The sequence below is a fragment of the Crotalus tigris genome, unplaced genomic scaffold (assembly GCF_016545835.1).
Source record: "Crotalus tigris isolate CLP2741 ecotype Arizona unplaced genomic scaffold, ASM1654583v1 scf7180000021050.780039, whole genome shotgun sequence".
Classification (NCBI taxonomy): Eukaryota; Metazoa; Chordata; class Lepidosauria; order Squamata; family Viperidae; genus Crotalus; species Crotalus tigris.
In genome coordinates this window covers 476,152-495,442 of record NW_024098328.1, presented here as the reverse complement: position 1 = coordinate 495,442, position 19,291 = coordinate 476,152, and the positions used below count along the sequence as shown (strand labels likewise).

At 44.9% G+C, this 19,291-nt stretch overlaps 1 protein-coding gene across 16 annotated transcripts in view; it reads left to right on the top strand.

Moving 5' to 3' along the window:
• Nucleotides 1-19,291, top strand: part of LOC120319950 (ephrin type-A receptor 5-like) — a 518,483-nt gene that overhangs the window by 52,318 nt on the left and 446,874 nt on the right. For all 16 annotated transcript variants that reach the window (XM_039369333.1, XM_039369346.1, XM_039369345.1 and 13 more), the window contains one exon: nt 13,968-14,072. In XM_039369333.1, the coding sequence (XP_039225267.1) occupies nt 13,968-14,072 (105 nt within the window). The remainder of the gene's footprint in view (nt 1-13,967; nt 14,073-19,291) is intronic.

Here is a 19,291-nt window from a genome sequence, read left to right as displayed (position 1 = left end):
CTGAGCAGGCCAGCCCTCCCACAAGCCGCAGCCCTGAGGGAGAGCAGCCCCTGCGACATCCAGCTGGTGCAACCGTTGGCCAAGCAGCAGCAGAGCTGGAGATACAGGGGGAAGGGAGGGGGCTCCAAGTCTAGGGAACGCCTCCATGAAGCGGCCGCGGGGCAGATGGCGCACCCCCCAGCTTACCTATAACAGGCAGCAGTCCTGGCTAGGGCATTGCTTCCTGGGCCATCCCTGGGCCGCTCCCTGGGCAGCCAAGCCAGCCACGTGTCTCCCTGGGCCGGGCAACAGTTCGGGCTGGGCCAGCGGCCGATGGGGGCATCGCTTCCTAGGCAGTCCCTGGGCCGTTCCCTGCCTGGGCAGCCGAGCCGGTCACGTGTCTCCCTGGGCCGGTCCATGGTGCCCGGGGCACCTTCTGCTGCCTCCGGCCCCGCCACGCTTAGCCTTTCCAGGACTTCCCATTTTCCCACGCCTAGAGCAGGAGAGGAAGCGCTGGTTTCTGGGCATCGGAAGGGGCTTCCTCTCCTAGCCCCCCATCCACTAGGGCGAGGACGCTCCTCTGGACCAGGGCCGTGCGAATCGCAACCTGCAGGATTTGGCCCTGGAAAGGCTGGACCGGCCAGCCGGCTGGGGAGGCCAAGCAGCACCGGCGAGGGAGCCGCTACTGCTCTATGGCCTGGTGGCCAGGAATCCGTCGGGCTTGGTGGGAAGGTCACGGGCCGCTTGACTGCCGCAGGGGGGGGTGTCCACCTCAACCGCCTCCTGGTGGGCCCGCTAATTGTGGGCTCCCTACCGGCTTGCTCCATGAGTCAGGTGGCTGGGACTCCGTGGAGCCGCCCCTAATTGCGCCCCATGAGGGCCCGACTTAGCCCCAGCCTGATCTACAAAACGCCGCTTGCCCAAATTCTTTCTGCCTCCTGGGGAAGTTGCACCTCATGGCCCAATTATTGTGGGCGTCATTGTGTGTCTAATCACGCCTTTGAAATGCGGGCCAGGAGAAATCTCATCCATCCTGCCAAACTGAGTTGGGACCGAGGGAAAGGAGGAGAAAAAATGAAAGCAGGCAGCAGTTTGCTAGAATGGAGGGGTCAGAGGCTTTGGAGCAGGAGCGTCGACGTGGGGAAAGAGAGGCTCTGCTTTTCAGGGGCACTGCCTTGCAAGCAGCCCAAATCTCGGCCCCGCGTTCAGCTGCCCCACGTGCAAAGGCTGCCGCCATGGCTGCGTTCACACCTGCGGTGCTTGGCTAATTTTCTGCCGCAGCACGAATTTAGCCGCGTCGGCCTCCTGGATGTCAGCACCAGGAAGCTGGGTTAGATTCCCGTGCTAAAAGCGAGCCTCACAGCCGCCTCACTTGCCCTGCCAGCAGCGCCCCCATGAAGCTTTTGCCACCATCTCCCCCTTTGTCCCCCCCAGATCCCCCAAGCAGCATCCAACCAAACAGCTAACAGAAGCACATGAGGCAGCCTCGTCACTCAATATATAGGTTTCTTTTAATATAAAAAGTGTCTATTAAAAATTCTTTCCTAAATACACAAAAAGGCCTATTGGGGTATGGGAGAGGGAGCAGTAGAAGGGAAAAAAAATCATGGGGGGGGATTTGGGGGCTGGATGAAGACGATTTTTTTGGCCAGGGAGAGGAATCAAGTAAGCAGCAGCGCCTTGGATGGTGCCAATCCAGAGGATTAGAGTACGGAAGTTTCCAAAACAGGAAAAGGAGGGAATAGAGAGCAGGACAAAAGGTGGGCGGGGGGGGGAGCAAAGAGTCACATGCATGCGTACACACGCACGCACACACCCTGAGCTCAGCACTGGCATAAAGGGGTACATGCGGAGGAGGGAATACTGTACTCATTTGGGCTTACAGGTAGTCAATGAGAACTCAGAAAATTTCACTCCTTTTCCCCCCTCCCTTCCCCCTTCTTCAGTGAAAGGGTGTATTAGCTTGTCTATTTTTTCCCCTAGTTTTTTTTTAAATATAAACTTGGGTCTTTGGGTGTGTCCCAAACAAACTCAAAACAATTTTTTAAACTCCCCCAAACAATAGAAAAGCAACTGAAAACCTCAATGAAACCCATGCTGAAATTTGCACATCACAAAACCACAGCAGATGTACAGATTTCACGATTTATAATAAAACATTATATACAATAAATAGGTTCTTGTTACTTTTTTGTCAATCTGCAAATAGATTTCTCAGTGCATTTCCGACACAGAGAGAGGGGAGAGGAAAGAGAGAGAGAAAGAGAAGAAAGAGAAAGAATAAAGAGAGAGAGAAAGGAGAAAGGGGAGAGGAAAGAGGGAAAGGAAAGAGAAAGAGTGAGAGGAAAGAGAACGAGAGGGAGAGGAGAGAGGAAAGAGAGGGAGAGGGAGAGGAAAGAGAAAGAGGAAAGAGAGAGGGAGGGAGAGACAGTGACTCTTTTGACATCTAAAATGAAGATAACACTGCATATATCCTTTTTTATACATACATGTATAAAATACCTATAATAAAGGTAAAAAAAGATATATGCAGTGTTAACTTCATTTTAGATATCAAAAGGGTTTTGCGGCTCCCAGTGTTTTGTTTTCAGTGAGAAATGGGTCCAAGTGGCTCTTTGAGTGTTTTGGGTTGCCTACCCCTGCCATAGACAGACTCAAGATAAGGGGGTAAAACTAATTACATTTGTTTAAAGGGATTAAATATATGAAGCCAACACTTTGAACTCATTGCTAGCCTTTGTGAAACAGACTAAAATATTCCAATAACCAAAGCACACAAACCGAGCCTCTGAATTATGCTGTAAAAACTGTATAAAAATCCTTATGGTAATCCATTCAAGTTGCCAGTTGACCAGGAACCCACTGGCTTCCAAAATAATCCCACCTCCTTTTTGACATGCTCGTCTGCCGGCTTTTCATTTCATCAGCGCTAATTGCATTCTCCTGGCTGGAGAAAATGAACCAGGGGACCTTCCAGCTACAGCTGCTGCTGCTTCCCTGTCTCTTTTTCCTCCCCGCCTGCTGAGCTCTCCTTCCACAGTTTCTTTTCTGTCCTTTTCTCTTTCCCTGTTGTCTTTTTTTCCTCTTTCCTGCCAAAACCACCTCCTTTTATATCCTCTCCTCCCCTCCCCTTTTCTTCAGTTCACCTCCAGCTTTGCACTGCTTTCAGAAGTGCAAGTCAGCTGGAGCCTGCCAGTGTTCCTGGGGCTTCTGTCAAGCCCCAACAGTCCTGCAGCTCCAGCTGCCTCTCCCTCAGGCTTGGGTTGCTTCAGCTCATTCCCCTCCCCCGCTACACTTCTCTAGGATGGTTCCATGCCACGTGCAATAGTATACAGGTAGTACGCGTACCACCGGTTGAAAAGCCCTGCTATAGCAATCCGGCCAAGCCTCATGCCAAGTTGCCAAAACCAAAACTGTCCTTGATGAGCCCTAGAGAGCTGGAAGAACTCCAGTTCATTTTTTTTAAATATATATATATATATATTATTGGTTTTATAGTTTTAACAAAAAGTACTTAAAACATACCGTGGTGTTTGAGTAAACAAAGATTCCAAAATAAAGTCACACAAAAACAACTCAACTTAATACATTTGCTTACATCTCTCTATTTCCCTCAAATAACATAATAAATTTAATATATTTCATTTCTATCATAAATTTCTATTACTACTAAACCTAAAACCTTATGAATTTAATTACCGTCATCGAATAATATATTACATCAACAAATTATCACTTCAAATATCTCTTCCAAATATGTTCAAGATCTTAATCTCTCTCATCCCTCTTTTTATCACCAATCTTATTTATTTCTTCTTCCAATAATAACTAACTTAGTTAAAAAAAAGAAAAGAAAAAAAACAATATTAAACCTTAATTCCTTTCAGTTCATTACACTAATTTCGAATTCCCTTCAATTAATTATCATATCTTATCAAATCATATTATTATTTACAAAAATCTCCTAATTAATTAAGCATTACATATGTATATAGTTATAATTTTCTTACTTCTAAGTCTAAATTATTCTCCAGCAGGATGGCTGTAGAGTCCAATGGTTGGGTTCTATGACAGCCTTCCTGCCCGGCAGAGTGGGTAAAAACTTTGGCCACACCCTTCCCTTGGGCGTGACCCCAGTTTTTACTCAGTCTCGAAGCCCATTAGCAGTTAAAAATTTAGCTCCTGAGAAATTCAATTTAGAATAGGATCCTTCCCCTTCTCTGTAAAATCTTTAAATATTCAGTACTTACAGAGAGTCGACCTGCAAATACCAGCTCGGGGCTCCGAGCCGCTAGCAGTTCTCCGTCTCCTGAGGAATTTCTCGATCGACGGAGTGGTGAAGTATTCCCCAGGGTCTTGAGGTCCTAGCCAGGGGGGATTGAGCCGGCTTCTTTGGAGCGTTTGCCACGCTCCAGTCTGCCCAAATCAGCTGGCAAGCGCAGGGAATTAAAGCTGTTCGGAGGATAGAGCCGCCGTTCCCGCTCGCCCAAAATCAGCTGAGAGGCGCAGGGCTTCGAAGCCCGAAAAGCGCCAGAGCCGCCGCCTTTCACTCAACGGAGTTAGGGAGGCAATTAACAGGACGCAATTCCCTCTATCGGCTCCACGAACCTCCCAGTCACCTGAGGACACCTACGGGGTCCGGGGGGGTGCCCAGCGCAAGATCGCGCCTCTTTGGGCCTCTAGGCTGATTACCTCAGCCGTGAAACGCCATTTTGAGCCTCGTGGCTCCATTGTCAGTTAGCCGTTGGAAGGCGTGGCCTTCTGTCAGAAGCCATTTTGGGTGGTTATAGCTTAGTCCTCCATTTTAGGTGGAGCTACTATCTGGAGTTTATCTCATAAATTATATATTTGTTAGTAAAAAAAAAGCATATAGGTATTGAAACAAGAAGGAGGAAGGAGAGGGGAAAAAGGAAAAAGCAAACCACCTTCTTACAGCTAGTGGTCTGTATTCACAGCCACATATTGGGGGAAATAATTTAGCACTTCTACAAGTGTCCTTCTAATAGGTCTGGACACCCCTGTCTATTGACCCTGGTGAAGAGTGTGAGGAGAATTTGAACTCTGTCTAACTGTTCCTTATTGTGGCCTTTAGCCACTGCCCTACAGGTTCCTTCCTTCCCAAAGAAGCCTGTCTGTCCGGCCATTGTTTCTGTGCAGAAGAGGGCTCTTAGTCTCCAATTCTCTGCAACTGATCTGTGTACTTTATTTTCCCCACTCCAGGTATTGCCTACTCGGGGTACCTGGCCACAATGGCAGACAATGTCTCGTATTCAGCTACGCAGGGCCACCATTCGCCCCCCCACAACAACAACAAAAACGCAGATCCTCAGAATCTGAGGTGGGGGGAAAGAAGAAAGCTAAAACAAAGCACCTGACTCAAAGGGGCCCATCCAAAACAGCTGAGCGAGAGGCATCGAGGAGACATTTGGCTTTAGAGAGACAATTTGCCAGGGCCCAGAAAACCAGTTCCAATGGGGCAAGCATGGTTTCCCCTGCCCCATTGGTGGCCCCTAGTGCAGAACCTACCCCCCAGGAGGTTCTCAGAACTTGGTCTCCTCTGGGGGAAACCGAACAGTTGGACTCCTCCCACTCTTCTTCACCTGACTCGTCACCAGGCCATACTCCCATTGCAGCTGCGTCCACGGATATAGCTCAAGAGGACATATGGTCTGCACAGTTTCAGGCATTCATGCAGGATGCCTTTTCCCAGTTCATGGCTTCTAAGGGCCAAGTAGCCTTTCAGCCATCCCTTAAGGGACGAAGCAAGGCTCCGACTACGAACATTTCGGAGAATTCCTCTCAAATTGGAGAGGGAGAATTATTAGACCTAGATATGTCTGATATGCCCCTCTCGGAGGATGAGGGCACCGCTCCTGAGCAGGCAACAAGCGCTGGTCTCTTTGATCCGGCGCTTCTAAAATCACTTCTGATAAAGGCAGTCTCTACGGTCAATTTGACCTCAGTTCAGGAGGAAAATCCTTCTACCAGCAAAGAGGCAAACCCTCTCTTTGCCAAGAAAGTTCCACAGGACAAGTACATTCCTTGTCCTGAGGTTTTCCGCACCACGGTAGAGGAGCAATGGGATTCCCTAGCAACAACACCAGCACCTAGTGGCATGGAAACGAAACTATTCAATGTTTCTCCTTCCTTTTCGGGCATGTTAGATGTCCCCGCAATAGATAGTCCCTTGATCTCATTATTTTCTACCTCTGCGATTCCAGGGGACATGGCGGAGGCCTTGAAACCAGAGGAAAAGAAATTTGAGCACTCCCTCCGTCGTTCCCACATGGCCGCAGCCTGGGCGGCCAAGGCGGCAACATCATCATCATCATTTTTTGCCAGGGCCTGCATAATGTGGCTTCGCGAGCTACAAACCACTGTACCTCCAGATCAGGTCAGAGCTCACCAAACTTTGGCCAAGATACTGGCGGCCTCACAATTTATGGCTGATGCCTCACTTCATGCAACCAAGTATGCGGCAAGATCCATTGCGGCCACAGTGGCCTCTCGTAGACTACTGTGGCTTAAAAATTGGAAGACAGACCTGAAGGCCAAGTGGCGTCTTTCGACGTCCAAGTACAGTGGGTCATTTTTGTTTGGATCCATTCTGGATCCACATGTAAGCGAGAGTAGGGACAAAAGGAAGATCCTAGTCCATCCATCAAAGAAATTGGACAGGAGAGGCAGTCAGGAATTCCGGAGACAAAGTTTCCGCCCAGGCAACTCCTGGGACTGGGCACAGCCCTTTCGGACAGGGCAATCCTGGGACTGGTCTAGAGGCTCACGATCCTTCTATTCAAGACAGGATCGTTCCCAGGATTGCCCAAACAGGGAAGCCAGAGGCCAGTTTCAGTCCAGGCGTTCCTTTAGAGGATCGGGAGGCCGACCCTTTAAACGTGCCAAGTGACGCCAGGCAGGACACTCCCATAGGAGGTCGGTTAAGGAATTTCATCGAGGTCTGGGAGCAGACCACTACCGACGCCTGGGTCTTGGAGACGACCAGGTATGGCCTGACCTTAGACTTTTGTTCTCCCCCACCAAACCGATTCATCAGATGTCGCATCTCCAAAAAGGCACACAAGGCCAGGCTGATAACCTTGGCCATAGCTCACCTCTTGTCAATTCAGGCGGTAGAAAGGGTACCAAAGGAAGAGGATTTTATTCCATCCTCTTCGTGATACCAAAGCCATCAGGAGGGTGGAGAGCAATATTGGACCTAAAGGGCCTGAATTATTACATAAATTACAGGAGGTTCAAAATGCAGTCCCTGAAATCCATCCTAACCAGTGTCAGGAAGGGCGACCTCCTGTCCTCAATAGATCTCACGGAGGCGTACCTGCATATTCCCATCTATCCCAAATACCGAAAATTCCTCAGATTTACCTACGCACACCGGCATTACCAATACAGGGCACTACCCTTCGGTCTATCCTCAGCCCCAAGGGTATTTACCAAATTCTAGCAGTAATAGCGGCCCACCTCAGGCTGATGCCGGTGCGGGTACAGTTTTATCTGGACGACATATTGATTCAATCCAGCTCATAGGAGCAAGCAAAATTAGACCTCCAGACCACAATTCGCGTTCTACAAGAACACGGATTCTCAGTCAATGTAGAAAAGAGCCACCTCACTCCCTCAAGGAAGCTACAGCATCTGGGAGCGGTGATAGACTCGTCCCAGTGCAGGGTATATCTTTCCCAGGAACGTCGAAGCAGCATCTCCAAGCTGGCTCATCAAATTCAGAAAGACAAGAAAGTACCGTTGATACAACTCTCGAAACTCCTGGGAAAGATGATATCTTGCATGGGCATTGTCCCATGGGCAAGACTCCACTCAAGGGAGTTGCAGTGGTTCCTCCTCCCATATCAGAGGAGGAGCCTCAGTACCTCCAGCAGGAGGGTCTTGGTACCAAAAAAGGTACTGAAATCATTGAATTGGTGGATATCCCCCATGATGCTCAAGGGGAGTATATTCAGGGAGCCGAACCGAATCACACTCATGACAGACGCGAGCCTATTCGGATGGGGAGCACATCTGGGAACTCAGATAGCGCAGGGCCAGTGGAATCGGGAGGACCTCACTCACAACATCAATTGGCTGGAGCTTCGGGCCATTCACCTGGCTCTACGTCAATTCTCCCACATAGTAACGAGAAGACACGTTCTCGTTCTAACAGACAACGTAGCAGCCAAGGCCCATGTCAACAAAGAGGGAGAAACACGATCCTCGGAACTAATGCAGGAGGCATCAGCTCTGGCCCGGTGGGCAGAGGCAAATGTGAGTTCCATCAGAGCGGAACACATCTCAGGGGAGACAAATACCCAAGCAGACTCCCTGAGCAGAGCCAAGGTGGATCAGTCGGAATGGCGTCTGGATCCGTCTCTGTTCGAGGAGATCTCCCGGAGGTTCGGACAATCGCATCTGGACCTATTTGCCACTCCCAAGAGCACTCAACTCCCCAGGTTCTTCTCCAGATTCCCGACTCCGGGATCGGAGGGACCGGAAGCTCTCAGGTGTCGGTGGCCGGCGCAACTTCTGTACGCCTTTCCACTGCTGCCATTAATACCGGCAACCATACGCAAGTTGATCCTGGAAGGTGCAGAAGTAATCTTGATTGCTCCACATTGGCCACGGCGCCCGTGGTTTGCCGACCTCGTGGATCTTTCAATATCACCCCCGTGGAGGATTCCCCCGGACCGAGTAATACTCAGTCAGGGCAAGCTTTTACATCCAGATCCTCAGTGGCTACAACTAGCCGCTTGGCATTTGAGCGGCAAAGTTTAACCAAGCAATCCTATTCCTCAGGGGTGATATCGATCATAGAAGCATCAAGACGACCTTCGACAAACAGGATCTACGATGCTACATGGAAAAGTTTTTGCAGGTGGTGCGTCCTGTTTCACCTAGATCCAACTTCAGTATCTATTCCCAATATTCTAGATTACCTATTGGAAGGACTGAATAAGGGCCTGTCAGTCAACACTATTCGTAGACAGGTATCGGCCCTCTCAACTGTACTGGCCTGGGACAACCTAGCCTCTCTGGCGCAACATCCAGCGATTAGCGCCTTTTTGAAGGGTCCGGCCAACACTAAACCTCCTGTTATACACAGGTACCCATCATGGAATTTGCCTAAAGTTCTTCAAGCTTTGACATCAGCACCATTTGAGCCTCTTGACTCATGTTCTCTGTATCACCTATCGTTAAAGGTAGCCTTTCTAGTGGCTATTACTTCAGCGAGAAGAATCTCGGAACTAGCCGCGCTGTCAGTGAGGAAGGATCTCTGCACCTTCTTCAAAGACAAGGTCGTTCTTAGACCAGACCCGGCATTGGTCTTTGCTTCTTCTGATTGTCTACGTTGCAGAAGAAGGGGTTGTCAGGTGGAATAAATTCCTCTTCTGTCTCTAGAGATTCTTCTTCTGGTATATTTTGATTTATACCATAATCAGACATAGCCTGAAGATCAATTTGAACAGATGTAGAGAATCTCTAGATCTTGGTTCTAAAGTACAGTTTTGAATTGTAGCACATATTTCAACAGTAGTCTCATAGATCTTTTCCAATATGAGTGCATAGTTCAATTGTGGCTGTGTCTCCATTTTAGATACTAATGCATGAAAGAAAATCTCGTTTTCTTTTTTGTGGAGGCTATATTTAATGCAAACAACATCCACCTCCACAGCTTCCACAGCTGCACATCTTATCTTTCCCACCAAAGTATTTTGAAATTCAATGTTGCATCTTTAAAAGAATAGCTAAATTTGCAATGTCTAGCTTTCGCCACTAGATGTCCTCGATGAATTAGATAAAGTCTTTTTCCAACAATCAATTCCTTTTTTCTGTCTTTTAAAGTATAATATAGAATAAAAAAATAATACAGTTCTTGCAAAGAGAGAAGAAAGAAAACCTTTTCCGTCTTTTTTCCTTTTTTGTATCCAAAAAAAGAATATATATATATATATAGAAGTAAAGTATAGTCTATTTCTATATTTACAAAACGCGTTTCTTCCCAAAAAATGCAGAAGCTGCCTTTCCAAGCCAGGGAAATAGTTCCAAAAGCTCTTACAGGTCTCAAAAAAAGAAAAGAAAAATAGAAAAGAGAGAGTTAAAAATAAAGTTCTCACCCGGGCTCACCACAGGGGCACTCACAGTTTAGATGTTCTCTGACTTACAGTCTGAAGCGGCAGGGTGATCGGCCATTTTACTGGCCGATCTTCTTCTCCATCGGCCTCGAAGATTCATCCAGACAGCTGGAGGAGCCACCACTCCTCCTCCGCCGGACAGCAGCCTCCTCAATGGAAAGTCGCACCCTCCAGGGAGACTTTGGACCCGTATAAGGGTCCACCAACGGAGGGAAAACTAGCCGGCGAGGAGCGAAGTCTCCCTGCACGACTAGCGACGCCGCGAACCGGAACCAGAAGTCTCCAGTTGTTCATTGATAAAAATCTTCATTCAATCAGAGTGACCCAGGGTGATGGCAACATTCCTATTCTGGGAAAAGAAAGATGGGACCCTCCGTCTATTAGTGGACTATAGAGGGTTAAACACTGTGTGTGTGTAGAGAACATTTACCCTCTACCTCTGATGAAAGACATGCTAGCCCATCTTGCCAAGATCAAGATAATTACTAAACTAGACTTGCAGGAGTCCTATTACTGTGTGAGGATCAGAGAGAGGATGAATGGAAAACTGCTTTTAATTGCCTGCTGGGCTGTTTCCAATTTAAAATACTCCCTTTCGGGCTACAGAAGTCCCTAGTTATGTTTATGCAATTGATTAATGAGGTCCTGCATCTATACAAGGGGGTGCTTGTGTATTTAGATGACACTTTAATCTACACTGAAATCAAAGCAGAACACGTGAAGCTCGTGAGAACAGTCCTCCAAAAACTATAAGCTGCCAAGGTGTATGTCAAAGTCTCTAAATGCAAGTTCCATTGAAGTAAGATAGATTATTTAGGCTACCGCTTCTCGCATAAAGAATTGAAATGGACCTGGAAAAAGTCAGGTGTGCTGAATTGAGTACCACCCCACACTAGGAAGCAGCTGCAAAGCTTCCTAGGATTTGCAAACTTGCAAACTTTTACTGACAATTCATTCCCTCATTTGCTCAAATAGCTCTCCCCATTACGAATTTACTTAAAAGGAGGGGACAAATCTAAACCTAGTCAACTGCTTAAATGGTTGATGGAATGCCAAGCTGCTTTTGAGAAGCTCAAGTGTTTGTTTGCGGCTGAGCCAGTGTTAAAGTCTTGAGCAGGCAAAACCATTTGTTATACAAGCTGATGCAAGTGATGGCTATGGGAGTAATACTACTGCAGGAAAATGAAAGGACAACTGCAGTCTTGTGCCTACACCTCCCGAAAACTTTCTGAGACTGAGCAACAATGAGCTGTGTGGGAGAAAGAGGCTTACACCAAGAGATGGGCGCTCCTGACCTGGAGACACTTCTTAGAGCTGAATAAAATACCTTTTGAAGTATGGACTGATCATGAGAATTTAGAGGCACTAAAAACTCTTGACAAGCTTTCTCCTGAACAAGCATGATGGGCACAATATCTTAACCGCTTTGACTTCATTCTGCGCTATCTTCCTGGGGGGAAGAATTTTTTGGCAGAAGCACTGTACAATTCCTCCAAAGCAGAAATAATTAAACCAGAGCTCCTCCCCCATCAGTTGGCCACTCAAGTGACCACCTGAGCCCAAGGGAGAGAAAAAACTCCAGTACCCAAAGACTGACTTTTGCCATAAAAGTCACCCTGAAGGATGATAAGTGGTTTTAAACTCACAGCAATGTTTGCTTAATCCAAGACGGACTAGCCTGGGTGGGGGCAAAACTTCATGCTCCAGAGAGTCAGAAACTCATGGTTTTGAGGTGCTGCCATGAGTTAAAAAAGGTGGAATATTTTGGGTTTGTGAAAAAACTGCACTTAGTCAAAAGGCAGTTTTGGTGGCCATCCCTCAAGAAAGACATTGAGGGCTATGTTGCCAGCTGCCCGGTGTGCACTTCGGCAAAGGTCTTGCAAAACCATTCCTGCATCATATTTATCGACTACATGGAGCACCTCAAGACATTATTTCAGATAGGGGGAGCAATTCACTTGCAAGTTCTAGTGAGCCTTCTGGGAGATATTGGGGACTGACCAAGGACTTAGTTCTGTTATCACCCCCAAACGAATAGGATATGTGAACAAACCACCTCAGTATTGAAACAATACCTTAGATGCTTTATTAATTATAAACAAAATAACTGGAATGACCTCTTGCCATTTGCAGAAGTGGCATACAATAATTCTGTATACAGCAGTACTGGTTTCACCCCTTTCCGAGTGGCTACTGGTCAAGATTTCAAGTCTATGCCTGAGCTCCCTGTTGATGACCCTGGGGTGCTGTCTTTGTAGGAATGGGTTTCCCAACTGCAAAACAAGCGGCCCATCATATAAAAAGCACTCGCAGAGGCTTGCGATGCTTATAAAGCACAATCTGATAAAAAAAAAAGGACTGAGCCAAAATCTTTTAAAGTGAGAGACTGAGTTTTCCTATCTACTCATTTGCACTCACTTCAATCCTCTAAGAAATTGGGACCTAAGTTTGTGTGGCCTTTCCCCATTAAGCGCCTTTTACCATGGAACTAGACTTGCCAAAGTCACTTTGCCGAGTCCATCTGGTTTTTCATTGCAGTTTATTAAAACCTGAAGTTTCCTCACCCCTTAGACCAATTCCTCCCCGTCTCTGAACCAATGATAAAGGGTGAACAACATTTTGAAGTGAAGGAGATTTTGGGCTCTCGCAAACATAGGGGAACCTTTAGTATTTAGTGGCATGGAAAGACTTTCCTATCAGCCAGAAGGAGTGGGTTGATTATGGACCTGGTAAATTCCCTAGATTAGTGAAATGTTTTCATAATCAATATCCTGATACCTAAGTGATCTAATTTTATTTTTTCTTCTGCTGGTTTAATCCCTGTCTTTTGAAGTGGCAGCATGTCAGTTTGCCTTTTTAGGTGCCCTGCCATTCTGGTGGGGGGGAGGAGGATGTTTTGGGGCAGCATTCTTTGCATGCTTTCACTTTTGCAGTAACTGCATGAAAATTTGAGAGGGGGGTCATTTTCAGAGAAAAAGTAGACTTCTTCCCGATCAGTTCCACTTCAAGGTCACTGCTCCCTGAGGATGACCCATTATATAGTTTGTATTTCAGCGCTCTCAAAACAACCTTGTGGCATTGTATTGGCTGCTGATAGACTGGTTAGGGTTGGGTTTCAAAGTGTGAAGAATAGCTTGGTGCTTTGTTCAGAAACGTTAGATTTTGTTTGACTTTACTGCAACTACTGTTTCTCAGTAGAAGTTCTTTTGATTAACCACCTGACGTTAAGAGTTCTGCTTTCCTGACTTGGGACAGCTGTGTTAACTCCTTACATGTTTATTTTGAGAAGTGGCAAAAATTGCCAAATTGAGACTCTTGAGGTATTTCATCAGTTCCAACATCTGATGAAATAAGCTATAACGCATAAAAGCTTACGGCTTTTCATAAAATTTCTTAGTCTGGAAATATATCTTTTTGTATTTTTTGCCCTTTAATATTAAAATATGCTTGAGGATTCTTGGAAAATATTTACTAAATTCCAAAAACATCAGACAAATATAAAATACTTTAATATGACAACATATTGAGTCTTAAATTTGGCAAAATTAGATTTGTAATACTTTTTAGCTACAAGGGTAATGGAAAGATTGAGCTATTAAGACAGATTAAACTTTTTAAGTGATAAGGTTAAAATGGAAAATTGTATATATAGTGTGAAGGAAAGAAACGTTGAAAAAAATATTGATGTAAACCTTACAATTAAAAACAATATGGAATTATGAACCATGTTGCATAAGAATGACAACAAAATTTTGTGTATATGTGTGTGTGTATTCATCATATATTTATCATATATATGAATGATTTACCTGAAATGCATATTTTTGTATGTTTCCTTTTTATTAGTATTGCCTACATACACACCCAATGTTCGTCGGTCCAAAAGAATACGTATTAAACCATTGCAATATTGGCGAGGAGAACGTATTGATTATAAGATAAGTGCTTCAGGTATGTAATTCAAGGGCTTTGAATGGGGAAGCTGTTATTATTTGTGATGAAACACTAATTTTTTTAGAAATGCAAACTGAAAAATCTAAAAGATGGCTTTACATTTACTTTGAACCTAAGTGTTCTGCTTCAGCGAAATTCATACTGCACAGAAGTTCATGTTCTCTAAATTTTTGCTATATACATTCTTCTGAAACTCATATATCTCTAAATCTCTACATTGCAAAGATCCAACATTGCCTACATGCGGGAGCTACATGGTAAATATATGTATTTATATAGATATACTAGATAATCAATCAGGCTGAGAGAGAATGGGCCAGGTCAAACAGCTTTTTTTTCATGCCTAAAATGGGACTAGAACTCATAGTCTTCTGATTTCTATGCCTTAACCAGTACACCAACCTGGTAAAATTTGGATTAAAAGGGCTTGGATTATATTTTGTATTTTTAACACAAAATTAAAAAAAAAATAGAATCCAGAATTGTCTGAATAACAATGAAATCCCATGAGACTGTTTGCTTATAGCACAAAGATTTCTACTCCAGATTCCATTCCAATTAAGAAATGGAATCATTTTCTTTTCCAATCACATTATTCAGGAATGTTGTAATAGGAAGTTATGTACACCTACAGTGACGGAAAAAAATTATTTGATCCCCTGTTGATTTTGTACGTTTGGCCACTGACAAATAAATGATCAGTCTATAATTTTAGGTTAGGTTTATTTTAATAGTGAGAGCAGAATAACAGCAAAAAAAAAAAAAAAATCCAGGAAAAGGCATTTCAAAAAAATTATAAATTGATTTGCATTTAATGAGTGAAAGGAGTATTTGACCCCCCTTCGCAAAACATGTCTTAGTACTTGTTGGCAAAATTCTTGTTGGCAATCACAGATGTCAGATGTTTCTTGTAGTTGGCCACCAGGTTTGCACAGATCTCAGGGAGGATTTTGTTCCGCTCCTCTTTGCAGATCCTCTCCAAGTCGTTTTGAGGCTGACATTCGACAGCTCAAACCTTCAGTTCCCTCCACAGATTTTCTATGAGATTAATCTCTGGAGACTGGCTAGGTCACTACAGGAGCTTAATGTGCTTCTTCTTGAGCCACTCCTTTGAGATCTTCGCCCTTGTGTTTTGGGTCATTGCCATGCTGGAATACCTATCCACGACCCTGAGGGAAGGAGGTTCTCACCCAAGATTTGACAGTACGTGGCCCTGTCCATCGTCCCTATGATGCTATGAAGTTGTCCTGTCATCCAAAGCATAATGTTTCCACCTCCTTGTTTGACAGTGGGGATATTGTTCTTGGGGTCATAGGCAGCATTCTTCCTCCTCCAAACATGGCAAGTTGAATTGATGCCAAAGATCTCAATTTTGGTCTCACAATACTTCCACTCAGTTCTCCTCTGAATCATTCAGATGTTCATTGGCAAATTTCAGACGGGCCTCTACATGTGCTTTCTTGAGCAGGGGGACCTTATGGGCACTAAAAGATTTCAATCCTTAATGACGTAGTATGTTATCAATTGTTTTCTTGGTGACTATGGTCCCAGCTGCCTTGAGATCATTGACAAGATCTTCCCATGTAGTTCTAGGCTGATTCCTCACCATTCTCATGATCACTGAAACTCCACAAGATGAGATCTTGCATGGAGCCCCAGACCAAGGGAGATTGTGTTTCTTCCATTTGCGAATAATCATATCAACTGTTGTCACCTTCTCACCAAGCTGCTTGGCGATAGTCTTGTAGCCCATTCCAGCCTTGTGTAGGTCAACAGTCTTGTCCCTGACATCCTTTCACAGCTCTTTGATCTTGGCCATGGTGGAGAGTTTAGAATCTGATTGATTGATTGCTTCTGTCGACAGATATATTTTATACAGGTAACAAGCTGAGTGTAATGGTTCCAACAGATGAAACTCTTCAAAAGAACTTTGAGGCATTGTTTACCGTCAAGAATCTTTATTTTGAGTAGCATAATCTCGGCACTGCTTAATCGAAGCCAAAAACTGAATTCCCCTTCCCTGAGCACCTAGTATCAAAGCACAATTCCCTCCTTCAATCAACAGTCATAAATCACATTCCCCAATTAGCTTGAAGCGGGGGCCTCCTCTTCAGTTCTTCAGCCCACCAATTCCTTATCAGCTCTGGTTAAATAACCTTGTTTCTCACGCTAGGTTTAGTTATGTCTAGCTGGACTCTCGTTCATATCCCCCCCTCCCAGCATCATCTAACTCTAAAAGCAAAAGGTAAAAGATGGCTACATTTCCATCTATTGTCAAAGCAAAAACATCCGATGTTAGCAACGTTGACATCCGCCGCCCCTTACAAAAAGGATAAATCCTGAAGTATAAAGAAAAGCACAGGTTAGGGATTGCCTCTCGGTTTGTTAAGGTGTTTCTTATAAAACCTGTTAAAGAGTATCAGCTTTCACATTGCTAGACTTCAACCAAGTGGCTTCCCTTCCATTGAACTAAATACTGCAATTTCCCTTTAAAAATTCTAGAATCAAGAATACGCTTTACTTCATAGTGGGTCTGTCCTGCCACCACGAGGGGCCCGAGTGCCTTCTTGGGGTGGTCTTAAAGTGGAACCCCAATAAGGTTTCAACAGGCGGCAATGGAAAACAGGGTGATTTTTTCCTAAGAGCTTAAAGAGTTTTAATTCCACTGTAACTGGATTAATGATCTTTACAGTGGGGAAAGGTCCCAAGAACTTCAGTCCTAACTTCTTATTAGGTAATTTGAGCTGTAAATATTTAGTTGACAGATAAACCTTTTCCCCAACTTGGAATGTTCGATGAAAAGCCCTTTTTTATCCGCCTGCTTTTTATATGTCTCGGAAGCCTTTTTTAAAGTGGTTTTTGTGAAACCAGTGCTGCTGTGAACAGAGTTATTGTAAGCCACCTCTGCGAAAGGGAGGAGGTCGTCCAGTTAGGTTGTTGGTAGCTGACATAGCATCTGAGATATTGTTCCACCATTGAGTTTGCGGATTCAGCCGCCCCATTAGTAGATGGATGAAAAGCAGATGATAGACCTTGAGATGAGCCAATTAGTTTAAGAAAACTTCTCCAAAACGTAGCTACGAACTGCACCCCCCCGTCCAAAATTATTCATTTAGGTGCGCCATGCAGCCGGTAGATGTGTTTCAAAAACATTTTGGTCAGTCATTGGGCAGGTGGGAGTCCTTTGCATGCAATGAAGTGAGCCTGCTTTGAGAACAAGTCTATCACAGTCCAAATGACTATTTCCTCTACTTACAGGTAGATCTACTATAAAATCCATCGCAATTTCTTCCCATGGTTGGGAAGGTCTGCCACTGGTTGCAACAGCCCAAGGGGTTTTCCTGGAATTCTTTTCATGGTGGCACATACAGCACAACTCCTGACATAGCTTTTCACATCCCATTTCAGTCCCGGCTACCAAAATTGCTGGCAGATGAGGTGTAGTGTTTTTAAATATCCAAAGTGTCCAGCCTGTTTTATGTCATGGCCATATCGGAGAGCGCTAAGTTGGAGGGTCTCTGGCAAGTATAACTTTCCCACCTTGTAAGTGAAACCATCCCTGCATATTAGGGAGTTTTGATTGTCCTTGAACCATTGGTCAATGAAGAGTTCTTGTTTTATTTTTTTTGCCCCAAGGTCATCAGGGTTAGGGGCTCTTGAATGTGGGACTCTGCGTGGAGTGAATTGAGAGGCTGTTTGTGGATTGGAGATAATTGCCTCATCAACCTCTTCACGCTGGCTTTTGTACTGGGGCAGTTTGAATAGAGCATCAGCTGTTTTTTCCTCCTGGTATGTACTTTAAAGTGAAGTTAAAACGGTTAAAGTACTGCGCCCATCGCACTTGTTTCGGAGATAATTTGTGGGGAGTTTTCAGTGCTTCTAGATTTTTGTGATCAGTCCACACTTTGAAAGGCACCTTGCTCCCCTTTAGATTGTGTCTCCAGTTTAATAGAGCCCAGCAGATTGCGAAAGCCTCCTTTTCCCACAGCCCATCTCCTTTTGCACTCAGTGAATTTTTTTGAGGTGGAGGCGCAAGGTTGTAAGGTCCCACTCTGGTTCTTTTGTAGCAGTACAGCTCCGACGGCCACATCACTAGCATCGGTTTGAATTACAAAGGGCTGCCCTGGGCAGAGATGCTTTAGGACTGGTTCAACAGCAAACAGTCTTTTTAGGTTCTCAAAAGCCTAATGGTTGGCCTTGTCACGGCTTTCCTCCCCCTTTACCTATTTTTAGTAATTCAGTAAGGGGTAGGGTAATTTCGGCAAAAGAAGGGATGAATTGACAGTAAACGTTGGCGAATCCTAGGAAGCTCCGGAGCTGTTTGCGAGTCTTTGGAGGCTGCCATTCAATTACAGCTTTCACATTGGTCAGGTCCATTTCAATGCCCTCGCTGGAAATTCTGTAGCCAAGATAATCTAATCGGGTCTGCTGAAACTCACACTTGGATAGTTTGACATAAAGTTTGGCATTTAACAGTTTTTTTAACATTTCTCTCACTAGTTTTACGTGGTCAGTCATATTCAGGCTGTATATCAGGATGCCATCAAGATACACCAGAACCCCTTTATATAAATGGTCATTTAGAACCTGATTAATCAGCTGCATAAAGACTGCTGGGGGCCCCTGTAGTCCAAACAGCATGGGACAGTTAAAAGGAGTCTTTCACTCATCTCCCTCCTTTATCCTCATCCAATAATATGTCTCCCTCAGGTCTAACTTAGAGAAGACACTCCCCTTTGCCAGGTGGGTTAGTAAGTCCTTCAGAAGAGGGAGGGAGTATTTTCCACACTCATAGCATTCAGACGCTTATAATCCATGCAGAGATTTATTTTATTTATTTATTTATTTATGAGACTTATATACCGCTTTAAGTGCAAGCACTCTCTAAGTGGTGTACACCAGTAAGCAATGTATATATATATATTTACATTGCCCCCAACAGTCGAGGCATTGTTTACCTTAAAGAATCTTTATTTTGAGTAGCATAATATCGGCACTGCATAATTGAAGCCCAAAACTGAATTCCCCTCCCCTGAGCATCTAGTATCAAAGAACAATTCCCTCCTTCAATCAACAGTCATAAATCACATTCCCCAATTAGCTTGAAGCGCGGGCCTCCTCTCCAGTTCTCCAGCCCGCCAATTCCTTATCAGCTCTGGTTATAATAACCTTGTTTCTCACACTAGGTTTAGTGTTCTTATGTCTAGCTGGACTCT